Genomic DNA, 17100 nt, shown 5'->3' on the forward strand with positions numbered 1-17100 from the left:
GGCAAAAATATTCGATAAAATTTGCATAGCTGAAAACCTCGTCCCATATATATATATATATATATATATATATATATATATATATATATATATAGGTAATAGAACATAATTTTTACAATATTCTATAAATTCTACCGAATGTTTGGAGTTAACATGTTTGTAGTTCGTTTTTTCGATTTTTCTCACTAAAGTTTTTTGGTGAACGTTTAATTTATTAAAATTCAAAATAAACTTATTTTCCGAATTCATGCTGCAAATAATCATCCCATCCGACCAATTATTAGCCAAATTACAACCGTCACATACCCTGTTGCAAAATTCTTGAACAAAATTTTAACCCCATATATTCCAAACAATTACACACTACAATCTTCCCGTGAGCATTAATAAACCATCCAAATTTATTGCCTCTCTGGATGTTGAATCGTTATTCACAAATGTACCAATTCATGATACAATTGACATAATTATCAACACCGTTTACCACTCAGATATGGTTCCATTGAGCATACCGAAAGCACAACTGAAGTCCCTTCTTCAAATTTGCACTACCGAAGCACCATTCCACAGCCCAACAGGCAAACTTTACAAGCAAATCGATGGTGTCGCTATGGGTTCCCCCCTTGGCGTCCTATTTGCCAGTTTTTACCTAGAATATCTGGAAAATGAGACCTTCAAAAACAATGCAAATTTAAAACCAAATATCTACGCTAGATACGTTGATGATATCTTTGTCTCCTATAACGATCCTGAACAAATCGCCCAACTTCTTGGTACCTTAAACAAATCAAAACTAAGATTTACCATTGAAATTGAAAAGGAACAACGTTTACCTTTCCTCGATGTGTTGGTCACCCGTGGCGAAGAACGATTCAAAACTGCGGTCTATGTCAAAGAAACAAATACAGGAATTTGTTTGAATGGACAAAGTGAATGTACCGAACAATTTAAAGACAGCACAATAAAATCATTTGTAAACCGGGCATTCACACACTCTTCCGATATTGAAAATCGCGACGCTGAATTAAAGAGTCACTAACCTGCTTGTAAACAATGGATATAAGACTTATTCTATTAAAAAATTGTTAAAGGCAAATTAACACAACAATAATCTTCCTAGTACCAACAATCAAGATAACGACATTATCTTGTATTACAAAAATCACATGTCAACTGCATACAAAGTAGATGAAGCTATTCTTAAACATATCATCAATGAAAATGTCACACCAACCAACCCAAATAGTAAAGTTAAACTCCGAATTTATTACAACAATAAAAAGACGTCTCACCTAATACTAAAAAACAACTAGAGATAACTCTGTGTTAAAGCGTAATCACGTAATGTATGAATTTAATTGCCCCTTTGACGGCTGTGCACGTCAACATGACTCATATATCGGGATTACTACTACCTCACTGACTAGAATATATATATGTATGTATGTATATACCAATACATTAAAGGGTTGCGTATTATATATGTTTTACGTAAATATGTATCCATTTATCCATAACGTAATATACATGTATGTATGTATTACGTAAATATGTATCCATTTATCCATAACGTAATATATATGTATGTATGTATGTATGTATATTATATATATATATATATACAATTATTTATAAAGATCACTGCGTCTTCGGCATTATTCAACTTGTAGTTGAGTTTCTCAATTTTTCTAACGAGACTTTTATCATCTTGATGAAGTTTATTAAGGTCAAATAAAAAACTTTTAATATTTGACATTTTTGACAAAACATTATTGATAACGTTATTACTACAGAAAAGCTCTTTTCGGCATCAACTGCCATCATCAGTGTAGTTATATAGTATTGTTCCGTCTTTGTGTCTTTGTTTTCACAGCGACTTTGATTGTAACTTAATTAGAATTAAAGTTAATCATGTGTTTCTTTGTTGGAAGAAAATTGGTATTATTTAGATGAATATTTATTGCTGGCTTACGTTTATCGTATTCTGCTATCTTCAATTTGAAGTATTCTCTGTAGTAATAAAATTTCCCTTGTTATAGTAGTATTGTGTTGTTCCATTAGGTGGTCTTTTATTTCTCCATGCTGCTTATGCAGTGAGTCTTCTTGTTAATGTTGTTGTAGTCAGAATTTTGATGCATGCACTCACCAATTTTACATGTGAATAAATAAATCAAATGACTACTTTTCATATCCAAGGAAGGTTTAGCGTTGGAATTGTTTTTTATTATTAGAGATGATGTTTTCCTGTTCGTGTAATAAATTCTTAATTTGAATGAGCTGTTTGTATCTATGACTTTAACATTGTTATTTATTATCTTTTTCATTAATTTTTCAACTGTTTTATATGATGAGGACATACTATTTTTATAATAAATTATGACGTTAGAAAAATTGGAAAACTCAACTACAAGTTGAATAATGCCGAAAACGCCTTAAACGGTAAAGGGGTGCTAACAATTCCAGGGAAGTATGCAATAGCGGAGGGATGTTGCAGAAAAATTCAGAATGGCCCCTCTATAGTAATTAGACTTTGAACGCTCAATGTTGGATCACTGACTGGCCGCAGCATGGAAATTGCAGAAATGCTCGAGCGTAGGATTGACATCTGCTGCTTTCAGGAGACCCGATGGAAATCGAATGGTGTCTGTCATATCAACTCAGACAAAGAAAAATATAAACTATTCTGGAATGGTCAAAAGACGGCCAAAAATGGTGTTAGAACTTTTGTCAAAAAACCGCTAGCCCAAGAAGTACTAGATATTAAAAGGATTAATTCACGTCTCATGTGGATCAAGTCACGGGTTTTGTTTACTGAACACATATTTTAGAAAAAGGTTGGAACATCTCATAATATACAAAAGTAGACTATAAGCAACGCAAATTGATTTCGTCGCTGTCAAGCAACAACACCGAAGGCTATTCAAAAACGTCAAAGTTATACCTGGCGAATCATGTGTGGCCCAACATAGACTCCTTGTGGCAGACTTGGTTGTCGAACTGTCACAATATAAGTCTAAACAAATGCCTCGGAGAATCAAAACGTGGAAGCTGAAAAGCAATATTCATCGAGAAAATTTCAACAGATTGTCGCCACACAGTTAGACCACCAATCGCAAGCCAGTACAGATTGGAGTACATACAAAACCGTTTTAATGAACGCTGCAACTACAGTTTGTGGGAAAACTGGTACAAAACGTCAGCATGAACGTGACACTTGGTGGTGGAATGACAGTGTACAAAATGCAATAGCTGAAAAGAAAGTTGCATACAAGCAATGGCAAAAATCAAAGTCTGTTGATGACAATAAAATTTTCCGTGAGAAGAACAACTATGCAAGACGTCAAGTTGCACTGGCTCGGACAGATCAGTGCAGAGAGTGGCTCACTAAAAGCAAAGGTGAACAAATGAAATCTCTGTATCGTATAGCAAAACAAGCAAAGAGTACGAAAAAAGACATAGTTGGTGCCTCATGTATTAAAAATGACAAAAATGAGATGGTTCTTGAACAAGATGAGATCAAGCTACAGTGGAGAGAATACTTCAACCGTCTGTTAAACGAAACAAATCCCATCAATGTTAACTTTGACGCTCCACCCATCGAAGGTCCAGACATAACTGTAGAGGAGCTTACAGAAGCTCTGAAAGCTATAAAAAATGGAAAGGCAGCAGGGCCCTCTGGACTCACAAATGGCATTATCAAAGCATCTGGTACTGCAGGTATCCAAACGTTACTACAACTTTGCCGTGAAGTGTGGAAAAATTGCTCAATGCCGACTGAATGGAACTATAGCATGACAGTCCCGCTATACAAAGGCAAAGGTGATCCGTTGAACTGTTCATCATATCGGGGTATACGTCTGTTAGAACACTCCCTGAAAATTGTCGAAAAAATCATTGAGAGAAGATTAACGTCGTGCATCACAATCGGAAATTATCAATTTGGTTTCCTAGCGGGGAAATCAACAATTGATGCAATTCACATCCTTCGGCAACTGCAAGAGAAGTACCTCGCAAAGCATCAACAACTATCACACATTTTTGTAGACCTTGAAAAAGCATTTGATCGAGTTCCCCGTGAAGCAATCAGGTGGAGTCTACGTCGACAACTCATTCCAGAATATCTTGTTCGACTTGTGATGGAAATATATACGAATACTAAGACTCTCGTCAGCACAACGGTTGGAAACACAGATGCATTTGACATCGGCGTTGGAGTTCATCAAGGCTCGATTCTCAGTCCACTGTTATTTATAACTGTGATGGAAAAAATCACAAAACCGATACGCACTGGTGACATTTGGAATCTAGTATATGCTGATGATATCGTTTTAACAGCCACGTCTGAGCAGAATGCAGCACAGATATTTGAAGATTGGATTACCCGACTCGCCGATCATGGATTCAAAGTCAACATCAGCAAAACCAAAGCAATAAACACTGGTGAACCCATTCAATCTACAGCTACTGGACGATGGCCCTGTTCAGTTTGTAAAGCTGGTGTAGCTAACAATTCAATCAAGTGTCAGCAGTGTAACCAGTGGTGTCATAAACGTTGTTCAAAAATAATTGGTACTTTATCTAAAGTGTCCAATTTTGTTTGTTCTGCTTGCATCAATCCAGCAACAACAACAACACACGTTTAGACGACATTTTCCCCGAGATCGGGGGTTGCCGTTTGGCTACCTATGATGAAACCGAAATACCCCTCGACGCCATCCACATCTGTCACTCGCCTCAGTATCACGCAACCCCGAACCTCGAACTCCAACGCTCGCCTAATCCCGACCCTTTCATCTCTTCTCAACACATGTCCATACCACCGCAATCTCGATCTCCTTATCAATGTCACAATGTCCTAATTCAGTCCCATCATCGACCTCAGCTCTGTACTACTCCTCCTATCCTTCACTTTAACCCCACACATCATCCTCACCATAGCTCTTTCAGCCCTCTGCAGTACACTTTCTTCCTCTCTCCTCAACACCCAAGTTTCACCACCATATACCATCGCTGCTCTCACACATGCTTTATATACCCTCCCTTTCATCTTCACTGACCATTTCTTTCCACACAATAGCCCACCCAGTTCCCTAAATTTCATCCATTCTACACAAACTCTAGCCGTAACTGCGCAACAATCCACAACAACAAATTCGAAATAGCACTGTTTTTGAAGCCATCAAGGTAGAGAAAGTCACATCGTTTCAATATCTAGGGGATGTTCTGGATTGTACTGGAACAGCTGAAGCTGCCGTTCGAGCACGCATACGTGCAGCCTGGAATAAATGGCATCTCCTTGCCTCTATATTGATGCGGCGTGACATCCCACTACCACTACGATCAAGACTTTATAAATCTGTGATACTTCAGGTCTTGATGTATGGTGCAGAAACATGACCAATGACAACGAAACTGGAACAACAACTTCAACGAACCGATATGAAAATGCTCCGATGGATGCAACGAATTAGTCTGAAGGACCACATCAAATCTACCGAAATCCTGCGTCGTGCTGGTTTAGATGATATAAAGGACGAATGCTGGCATCACCGTCTGCGGTGATTTGGTCATGTCAAACGAAGTAGAAACAGTGCCATAACTTCTCTTGCAGATGTTGAAGTCCCAAGGGCCGTCCAAAGAAGTCCTGGTCGCAAACAATCGAGCAAGACCAGAAAGCTCTAAATTTAAATGAAATGGATACAACTGATCGCCTACTTTGACGCAAAAAATTGATGGCAAAAAAATAACGTCTTATCTCGGGGGAACTGGGTCGCCGGACGCTTAACGAAGATTGATTGATTAATTGATTATACTTAAATAAAAGTTCAACTAGTCGTAATTCAGCATTCCCTCTTATTTATATTTACCTTCGTTATATTATTATCTAAATTTGTTTAATTTTTTTTACATTTGTCATGTGATCAAATTGCTAAACTAGAATAAGTTGACGTGCATTAAATATTACGAAAATTAAATAAATTTCAAAAACCATTCTGTCTCATTAAGTTTATGACATAAATATTTAAAGGTGTTCCTGCATTGAATGAACTTTTAATGCCAATCACTTCCGTTAAAAAAATCAGATCAGTGTAAAACTCCCTGCTTATGATCATTGCCCTTTGCCCCTGAACCCACTCCGTTCTATAGCGTTACCTGCTATGCACATTAAGATTGAACGGGTCCGCGGGACAAAAAAAGTTTTAGAAGCACTTTATTGAAATTCTAAAAACTGAAATAAAAAATAATCCAAAAAAATAAGAAAAATATAGAATTAAATAAATTCGTTAACTTTTTAAAAACTTATTTGAAGCTATTTGATATAATACTATTCACGGGGGTCAAATTTTAAATTATTAAAAACCTCAACGGTTTGTGGTCAGAATCAGAACTTCCTTGAATGAACGCCAGTGATACAGACATGGGTTTATCTGAGTTCCATCATAATTCAACAAGTGATAAAACGTTTTAATGATGATTTTGAACGGAACGATAACAATGAGAATGAGAACGAAGATGTTGACAATGAAATGGTGATGACAACAGTGATTAAGACAACAACAATAATGACAAAGATGATAACAACAATGATGACAACAACGATGACAACAACTATGATGATGATGACAATACCGATGATGACAACAATAATGATAACAATGATTATGTTAACACCGAAAACAACGAAGATGACAGTAATGACGATAACTAAAAAAAATGATGATTAACCATCAAGTTCTCTTTTATGATATTCTTCAACAGATATGAGCGCACTTTCTTTGTTAATGTAGTACACCTCAAAAGTGCCTGGCCTTCCTATTCTAATCTTCCTTAGTGGTCCACATGAGCTGAACAGCTCCTTCAAAAAATGATAATATCACACAATCCTTTATCAAAGTACAAAATTTCGCAATCATTGAGATCATCAATATTTAAATATTAAATAACAGAACAACCAAAACAACGAATTGAATGTTCCTTTTTATCTAAGTTATATAATTCATATTCCATCGTACATTAAAACATGTTTTTTTGACTAATTCAGAAATTTTTATTTCAGTCAAAATTATTAAAACCAGGTAATGTATTTAATATTATTTTATATTTTTTGTTTGTTTCTTCGCAGAGATTGGAACACCAGACTCGCCGATCAAGGATACAAAGTCAACATCAGCAAAACCAAAGCAATGAACACTGGTGAACCAATCCACAGCTACTGGAAGATGGCCCTGTTCAGTTTGTAAAACACAAACAACTATCACACATTTTTGTAGACCTTGAAAAAGCAGTTGATCGAGTTCCCCGTGAAGCAATCAGGTGGAGTCTACGTCGACAACTCATTCCAGAATATCTTGTTCGACTTGTGATGGAAATGTATACGAATACTAAGACTCTTGTCAGCACAACGGTTGGAAACACAGATGCATTTGACATCGGCGTTGGAGTTCATCAAGGCTCGATTCTCAGTCCACTGATATTTATAACTGTGATGGAAAAATACACAACACCGATACACACTGGTGACATTTGGAATCTAATATATGCTGATGATATCGTTTTAACAGCCACGTCTGAGCATAATGCAGTACAGATGTTTGAAGATAGGAACACCAGTATCTCGCCGATCATGGATTCAAAGTCAACATCAGCAAAACCAAAGCAATGAACACTGGTGAACCCATCCAATCCACAGCTACTGGACGATGGCCCTGTTCGTGTTTGTAAAGCTGGTGTAGGTAACAATTCAATCAAGTGTCAGCAGTGTAACCAGTGGTGTCACAAACGTTGTTCAAAAATAATTGGTTCTTTATCTAAAGTGTCCAATTTTGTTTGTCCTGCTTGCATCAATCCACAACAACAAATTCGAAATAGCAATGTTTTTGAAGCCATTAAAATAGAGAAAGTCACATCGTTTCAATATCTAGGGGATGTTCTGGATTGTACTTGAACACCTGAAGCTGCCGCATACGTGCAGCCTGGAATAAATGGCATCTCCTTGCCTCTATATTGATGCGGCGTGACATCCCACTACCACAACGATCAAGACTATAAATCTGTGATACGTCCGGTGTTGTTATATGGTGCAGAAACATGGCCAATGACAACCAAACTGAAACAAGAACTTCAACTGGAACAGCTGAAGCTGCCGTTCGAGCACGCATACGTGCAGCCTGGAATAAATGGCATCTCCTTGCCTCTATATTGATGCGGCGTGACATCCCACTACCACAACGATCAAGACTATAAATCTGTGATACGTCCTGTGTTGTTATATGGTGCAGAAACATGGCCAATGACAACCAAACTGAAACAAGAACTTCAACGAGCCGATATGAAAATGCTCCGATGGATGCAACGAATCATTCTGAAGGACCACATCAAATCTTCCGAAATCCTGCGTCGTGCTGGTTTAGATGATATAAAGGACGAATGCCGGCAACACCGTCTGCGGTGGTTTGGTCATGTCAAACGAAGTGGAAACAATGCCATAACTTCTCTTGCAGATGTTGAAGTACCTGGCACACGTCCCAAAGGCCGTCCAAAAACTCCTGGTCGCAAACAATCGAGCAAGACATGAAAGCTCTAAATTTAAATGAAATGGATACAACTGATCGTCTAATTTGGCGCAAAAAGTTGATGGCTAAGAAAACAACGTTCTACCTCGGGGAACCGGGTCTTTGGACGCAAAAACGAAGATTGATTGATTGATTAGATAGAGCATTTCGGAAGAGGTTTTTTAAGCATTTTGTAGGTGATATGATCAGGTCCAGGAGCTGACTCTTTACTGTTATTAATTTCAAATAGAATTTCTCTTATGGTGATAGACATACTGTATAATTCTTGTTCTTTAGAGTTGAAATCTAATATATTTTTTTCTTCTCTGGTTTTAACGTTTGCAAAGGTCTTATTTTGGTTTTTGAGTTTTGGTAGAAGTTGTTTGCTAATATATTTGAAACCTCCTCATCAGAACTGTATAATTTTTTATTTTAAATTATTTGGATGATTTTTTTATCATTATTTTTATTTTTCATTTTCTTGATCATTTCCCAGACTCTATTAAGATTATTGATGAAAAAATTCCAACAGAGCCTCTTTTCTTCTCTTACGGTTCTGCGAGCCTCAGCTTTTAATTTTTTATAATTGATGAAGTTGGATTGGATAGGGTTGCTTTTAAATATTTTGAATGCGTTTTGCTTCAGTTTAATTGCATCTCTGCATTTATTATTAAACCATTTATTATTATCATTCTCATTGTTATCGTTCTGTCCATTGCGTCGTCATCTATTGTCTCAAATTCTTTTCCCGTTTCTTTTGTGATTTTTTTTAATTTAAGCCTATCGGTTTTATTATAATTTAATATTTCTCTTTGATTGTTTGTTGAGGATTTATTTTTAATTGTTAGTATTATTGGGAAATGATCGCTGCCATGAAGATCTTCCTCAGCATCCTATTCAATATCCTCAAAGAGGGATGGAGTTGACAAGGCCAGATCAATTATGGAAGATGAGGGTGTGTTCTTGAAGAAAAGTTGAGACAGAGATCATTTTCAACTATAATTTTTTCCAATTTTTTTCCTTAAGGATTTGAACTTTGACAACCCCACAACTGACTGTGCCCATTGAAATCACCTAAAAAGAGAAAGGGTTTAGAGATCTGTTCGACTATCTGATTTATTTCCTTAGATTTCATCAATGATTTTGGGTTTACGTAGTTTTATTATATGTTATTTTAGATGCTACAAAATGGTGTTTAGTAGTAATATGATGTTGAGATTGAGTCATAATGTGATGAACAAAAATTGAAGTTCCAGCTGATGGGTTTGTTTTTGTTGAAGTGGCTGCTTTGTGGTATGCCACATAATTTTTTAAAATTATCTGTCTATCTTTAGTTATTTTTGTTTCTTGTAGACAGATTATATGTGGTTTATGTTTCTGAATTATTATTTGAAGTTCATCCCTCTTATATTCCATTAGGATTTTAATGTTGTTGTCATTTTTATCTAAAATATGATTGGGAGAAGAAATGTTAATGATATTTTTTTTTCCTTTGCCACAGTATAATTAATTATTAAATTTCAAGTTGGCTAATTTTAATTTATTTTCACCAGACATTTTAACATAAAGTAATTTTTTTAGATTTTGATGATTTTGTATCTTTGTGATTTCCAACATTTTCATCAATATTGATGCAATCATTGTTCTCATCCGTTTCTTCATCACTAGGGAAGTGAAAGGAGTCTATTTTGATTTTTCTTTTGGTTTAAATTATAGCAGAGATTTTGATTTGTTGTTTGATTTGCTTTATCATCTTTAGTTTGATTACAATCAGACGCTTTGACATATGTTGGTTTATATTTTACTAGTGGGATATTCAAGAAATTGCAGTGAATTCCTTTGTCAATTTTTGTAGACCTCTTTTCAACAATTTGAGAAAATAAAGGTTTACCTGCCTATGAGAATTGTGTTTTTGCTTGATAATAAGAGATGTTACATTTGGTTTTGCATTTTATTATCTCTTTTTCATTCTGAAATTTTTGACATTCTTTAGAGAATGTTTCATGCTTTTGTTTGCAGTGAAAGCAGTGTGGAGAGTTTTGGCATGGGGAATACCATTGATATTTATGCCCTGTTTTTCCACATTTGGCACATACAGTCTCCTTACTTGTACATATATCTTTGACGTTTGGTACATCTGATGGATGGAGGGATGAATTTTTCTACTTTTAGCAAATTATAGCAAACCTTTAACTCTTGAGGAACTTGTGTACTTTGGAATGTAAAAATAAAGGTGTTGGTGGATATTTTTTGATCATTTTTAGTAATTTTTATGTTGTAAATATCAAGACCATGCTCGAGCAGTTCTTCTTTTATCTCTTGAGCAGTGTTTAAAAATTGAGGTTCTAATCACACCTTAGCTAGTATTTAGTCTTTTGTGTGGAGTAGTTTTAACTTTTACATTTAACAGAGAATCTATTTTTAAAATTTTTGTCCTTTGTTCTTCATTTTTTATTTTAATTAGAACTCGATTTGGGAGTGCTTTAATGGATTCTATTTCTCCAACAAGATTTTGAAAAAACCTGTAAAGTTTAATTATGGATAGACGTCTGAAGTCGTGGTCTGGTGTTTGTGCTGTCGGTTCGATGACGAAAAATGGTGATAGCACACCCTCGACCTTTTCTGTTGTGGCGCCAGTTTGGCTGGCCCACCAAAGCTTTTTCAGGAATTTTCCAAGGAGTCAGAGATTTAATTAGTTAATTAATTAAATAAAACATATATTAAAAATTAAATGGAAGATATCGTTATTTGAAAAAAAAAATGATTTGAAGAAAATTTTTTGAGAAATCCAAGATAGCCAATTATCGCTCAACCACAGAACCAGAACCTTATTTTATTTACCGATTTCAAAAAAATTTCAATTTTCGTTTGCCGTCTTTACGTTTTTTACAACAGCGAGAAAAAAGCAGGTCTTTTATCTTTGTAGATGGACAAAAAAAAACAAAGGAAAGTAAAGAAAAGAGCTGTACATAAATAAAACATTGTTCCTCAGAAATATAGTAACAGTTTTTATAATTTATTACGGTTTATTTTGTTACCAGCTCAAACTTTCATTCACGAAGCTGCAATGGTGCATTAAAATGCCAACACAATGACTATCATGGAATAAGCGAAGTAATATACAAAAGAACTGTTATGTTGAAAAACTGTTGGTTAGTACGCTTTGGAAGATTTCAATTTTAGGACCTGGTTGTTAAGTAATTAAGTTAACCACCATGGAGAAAAGAAGAAAAGTACAAACAATTGCTACGAATTTTCATGATGTGTTTGAAAAAAGTTACTATTTCGGTCTCATAAGCTTTCAGCCATGTGGACTATTTTAAAATTTATTTAATATTTGAATAACTTTTTAAGCATAACTTGAAAAACTATGTGTAAATATTAAGAATGTAAGAAATAAAAAATATTCAAAAAATATTTATGACATAAATTTAGAAAATTTTTACGTTAAAATGAATTTTGTCCTTAATTTTGCCAACCTTTTAAACTACATATAAACAACCACAATCAATCACTCAATCAATCTTCGTTTTGCGTCCAAATACCCGGTTTCCCGAGGTAGGACGTTGTTTTCTTCGCCATCAAGTTTTTGCGCCAAATTAGACGATCAGTTGTATCCATTTCATTTAAATTTAGAGCTTTCATGTCTTGCTCGATTGTTTGCGACCAGGACTTCTTTGGACGGCCTTTGGGACGTGTGCCAGGTACTTCAACATCTGCAAGAGAAGTTATGGCACTGTTTCCACTTCGTTTGACATGACCAAACCACCGCAGACGGCGTAGCCGGCATTCGTCCTTTATATCATCTAAACCAGCGCGACGCAGGATTTCGGTAGATTTGATGTGGTCCTTCAGACTAATTCGTTGCATCCATCGGAGCATTTTCATGTCGGTTCGTTGAAGTTGTTGCTCCAGTTTGGTTGTCATTGGCCATGTTTCTGCACCATATAACAACACCGGACGTATCACAGATTTATAGTCTTGATCGTTGTGGTAGTGGGATGTCACGCCGCATCAATATAGAGGCAAGGAGATGCCATTTATTCCAGGCTGCACGTATGCGGCAGCTTCAGGTGTTCAAGTACAATCCAGAACATCCCCTAGATATTGAAACGATGTGACTTTCTCTATTTTAATGGCTTCAAAAACATTGCTATTTCGAATTTGTTGTTGTGGATTGATGCAAGCAGGACAAACAAAATTGGACATTTTAGATAAAGAACCAATTATTTTTGAACAACGTTTGTGACACCACTGGTTACACTGCTGACACTTGATTGAATTGTTACCTACACCAGCTTTACAAACTGAACAGGGCCATCGTCCAGTAGCTGTGGATTGGATGGGTTCACCAGTGTTCATTGCTTTGGTTTTGCTGATGTTGACTTTGAATCCATGATCGGCGAGATACTGGTGTTCCTATCTTCAAACATCTGTGCTGCATTCTGCTCAGACGTGGCTGTTAAAACGATATCATCAGCATATACTAGATTCCAAATGTCACCAGTGCGTATCGGTTTTGTGATTTTTTCCATCACAGTTATAAATATCAGTGGACTGAGAATCGAGCCTTGATGAACTCCAACGCCGATGTCAAATGCATCTGTGTTTCCAACCGTTGTGCTGACGAGAGTCTTAGTATTCGTATATATTTCCATCACAAGTCGAACAAGATATTCTGGAATGAGTTGTCGACGTAGACTACACCTGATTGCTTTACGGGGAACTCGATCAAATGCTTTTTCAAGGTCTACAAAAATGTGTGATAGTTGTTGATGCTTTGCGAGGTACTTCTCTTGCAGTTGCCGAAGGATGTGAATTGCATCAATCGTTGATTTCCCCGCTAGAAAACCAAATTGATAATTTCCGATTGTGATGCACGACGTTAATCTTCTCTCAATGATTTTCTCGAAAATTTTCAGGGAGTGTTCTAACAGACGTATACCCCGATATGATGAACAGTTCAATAGATCACCTTTGCCTTTGTATAGAGGAACTGTCATGCTATAGTTCCATTCAGTCGGCATTGAGCAATTTCTCCAGATTTCACGGCAAAGTTGTAGTAACGTTTGGATACCTGCAGTACCAGATGCTTTGATAATGTCATTTGTGAGTCCAGAGGGCCCTGCTGCCTTTCCATCCTTCATAGCTTTCAGAGCTTCTGTAAGCTCCTCTAAAGTGATGTCTGGAATCGGACCTTCGATGGGTGGAGCGTCAAAGTTAACATTGATTGGATTTGTTTCGTTTAACAGACGGTTGAAGTATTCTTTCCGCTGTAGCTTGATCTCATCTTGTTCAAGAACCATCTCATTTTTGTCATTTTTTATACATGAGGCACCAACTATGTCTTTTTTCGTACTCTTTGCTTGTTTTGCTATACGATACAGAGATTTCATTTGTTGACCTTTGCTTTTAGTGAGCCCCTCTTTGCACTGATCTGTCCGAGCCAGTGCAACTTGACGTCTTGCATAGTTGTTCTTCTCACGGAAAATTTTATGGTCATCAACAGACTTTGATTTTTGCCATTGCTTGTATGCAACTTTCTTTTCAGCTATTGCATTTTGTACACTGTCATTCCACCACCAAGTGTCACGTTCATGCTGACGTTTTGTACCAGTTTTCCCACAAACTGTAGTTGCAGCGTTCATCAAAACGGTTTTGTATGTACTCCAATCTGTACTGGCTTGCGATTGGTGGTCTAACTGTGTGGCGACAATCTGTTGAAATTTTTCTCGATGAATATTGCTTTTCAGCTTCCACGTTTTGATTCTCCGAGGCATTTGTTTAGACTTATGTTTTGACAGTTCGACAACCAGGTCTGCCACAAGGAATCTATGTTGGGCGACACATGATTCGCCAGGTATAACTTTGACGTTTTTGAATAGCCTTCGGTGCTGTTGCTTGACAGCGAAGAAATCAATTTGCGTTGCTGATGGTCCACTTTTGTATGTTATGAGATGTTCCAACCTCTTTCTAAAATATGTGTTCAGTAAACAAAACCCGTGACTTTCAGCAAACTCAAGGATGCGGTTGCCATCTTCATTCCGTTTTCCATAGCCAAAACCGCCATGTACGTTGTCAAAACCATCTGTTTTCTCTCCAACGTGGCCATTGAGATCGCCTCCAATCAGGATTGTTCCAGATTTTGGTATTGCTGAGATGGTGTCAGAGAATGCAGTCCAGAAGTCATTTTTCATCTCTTCTGATTCGCCTGTCTTCGGTGCGTATGCAGAAAAAATAATCATTGTTTGCTTTTCTATGCGAAGCTTGATCCACATAAGACGTGAATTAATCCTTCTAATATCCAGTACTTCTTGGGCTAGCGGTTCTCTGACAAAAATTCCAACACCATTTTTGGCCGTCTTTTGACCATTCCAGAATAGTTTATATTTTTCTTTGTCTGAGTTGACATGACAGACACCATTCGATTTCCATCGGGTTTCCTGAAGGCAGCAGATGTCAATCCTTCTACGCTCGAGCATTTCTGCGATTTCCATGCTGCGGCCAGTCAGTGATCCAACATTGAGCGTTCCAAGTCTAAGTACCATAGAGGGGCCATTCTGAATTTTTCTGCAACATCCCTCCGTTATTGCATACTTCCCAGGGATTCTTGGCACCCCTTGACCACTTAAGGCCTGCTGGAGACTAGGGGCTGTTGTTTTTCTTTGTGATGGCATAGGAATAATTTGGGAAAAGTTTTTACATCCGGACACCCATCCTGACGACAACCACCAGTTATAAGCAGTGGGCCTAGCCTTTCGCTCAAAAGCACGCAAGGCAAAAAACACCCACAACTTTTTAATAATGAAAATGGTTTGGTATCATCTATTATCACTAATACAGACTATTGCAGATGATTACATACATATATTCTCTAAAATAACACAAGCTTGAAAAATCATTTCTGGAACATAAATGAAAAAATTTTCAAATTTGTAAAACTTTTCGGAGTTTAAGTTGAGCAAAAATATCCAACTCTGTCTCCTGCAAAAACCTTCTCCAACCGAATCCTACATCATAGAATAAAACCAAAAAAGAAATTAAACGATAAATCAATAAAAAACATAATAAAAAAACGTGTACCTCAACATCATCATAGGAAACGTTAGGTCCCAAATTGCTAACAATAACTCTGTATGACTGAAGAGAACTGATATAATTCTGCACAGAATCCTGCTGCACATGTGTTTATTCATCCATTTAAACAATTTATATATAGAAAAATTTAATGTGCGATCTAATTCGAAATAATAATATTTTTTCAGTGTTAAAAAATGTAAAATCTGTCATGCACCTTATCATCAGATTTCTTAGCAATTTGGGTATCCACAGTTGAAATCTTTTTCCCAGTTTGTTGTGCTGACTGTGACTGATAAAGGAATGGTTGTAAAAAATTAGCGAAGATTTATAAATTCTCACTAATAATTATTAGCAAAAGACTTTGAATAAAAAGCTCAATGAAACTCAACTGTGAAAAGTAATATAAGGCATTTTCAAGGCATACTAACATTTATTTGAGTAACTTGTTTCTCTTGTTGATTATCAGAAGACCGATTGAACCTATTCAGAATTGGCTTCTGTATCAGTAAACATATAAATATAAATGAATGCTGAATAAATATTAAAAATTTTAAACTGACGTTATTATTATTATTAACACTGGTTATCTGCTCGTTAGCAATAGTTTTCTTCAGTTGACCTCCAATGCTCATAACATTCTGCCCTTGATTTGAATGAACCAACGATTTTTGTGCATTATCAAATTGTCTAACTTGCACCTCATTGAAATTATCAAGATTTGGGAGTGGTTGAACTGGAAGTTGTAAATTTTTGAACACATTTAATGGAGGCTGTGGCAAATTTTTTGCCTGTATTCTGTTACGAGCATCCATCACAGCAGTTGCCAACTTTTTCTTTGTTAACAATCTTTGTCTTGCATCTTGATTCGGTCTGACTACAACTACCGGAGTAAAAGATGTCGGGTTTAATTTTGCTCTTGCATCAAAAACCCTTTTGGCGTTAGGTTGAAAGCTGTTGAATGCAGCATGACCGTTCCTTTTTAAAAGTACATTAGACTTTGTAATATTTTGGGAAGGAAGTGAAACATTCCTGAACAATAAAAATAAAAAATATTTATAAATTTTTATTTTGCTTTATATAAAAACTGGCGCTGAAACCAATAATGATGTTAATAAGAATAAGTTCTAAAACATTCAGACTCCCATCCAAAAACCCAACTTGCTTTGCAGTTTTAAAACCGATGTTTTAAAACTTTCTATTTTCTCCTACATTTTATTATCATTGATATTATCAATACTATTACTATTAATTCACCCTTAAACGGTTCTCAGAGGATTAAAAATTGCAAATGAAAAAGTTATCAACAATCAACTCAGCAATCTGATGACAGTACATTAAAAACAACAACAACACACGTTTAGACGACATTTTCCCCGAGATCGGGGGTTGCCGTTTGGCTACCTATGATGAAACCNGAAATACCCCTCGACGCCATCCACATCTGTCACTCGCCTCAGTATCACGCACC

The 17100-nt window shown here is 36.3% G+C and overlaps 2 protein-coding genes across 2 annotated transcripts; one reads left to right on the plus strand and one right to left on the minus strand.

Moving 5' to 3' along the window:
* Positions 1-2567: 2567 nt before the first annotated feature.
* HELRODRAFT_164069 (hypothetical protein) lies at positions 2568-6349 on the plus strand (the record flags this gene model as incomplete). Its single annotated transcript, XM_009029116.1, has 3 exons — positions 2568-2801; positions 6084-6179; positions 6311-6349. 3 exons carry the CDS (start codon positions 2568-2570, stop codon positions 6347-6349), a joined length of 369 nt encoding a protein of 122 aa, XP_009027364.1.
* A 7950-nt stretch (positions 6350-14299) lies between these two features.
* HELRODRAFT_68917 (hypothetical protein) lies at positions 14300-15100 on the minus strand (the record flags this gene model as incomplete). Its single annotated transcript, XM_009028974.1, has 2 exons — positions 14300-14418; positions 14560-15100. Coding segments are annotated over 2 exons (660 nt in total), but the record flags the coding sequence as incomplete, so codon positions are not given.
* Positions 15101-17100: the final 2000 nt, after the last annotated feature.

The sequence above is a fragment of the Helobdella robusta genome (assembly GCF_000326865.2).
Source record: "Helobdella robusta unplaced genomic scaffold HELROscaffold_6, whole genome shotgun sequence".
NCBI lineage: Eukaryota > Metazoa > Annelida > Clitellata > Rhynchobdellida > Glossiphoniidae > Helobdella > Helobdella robusta.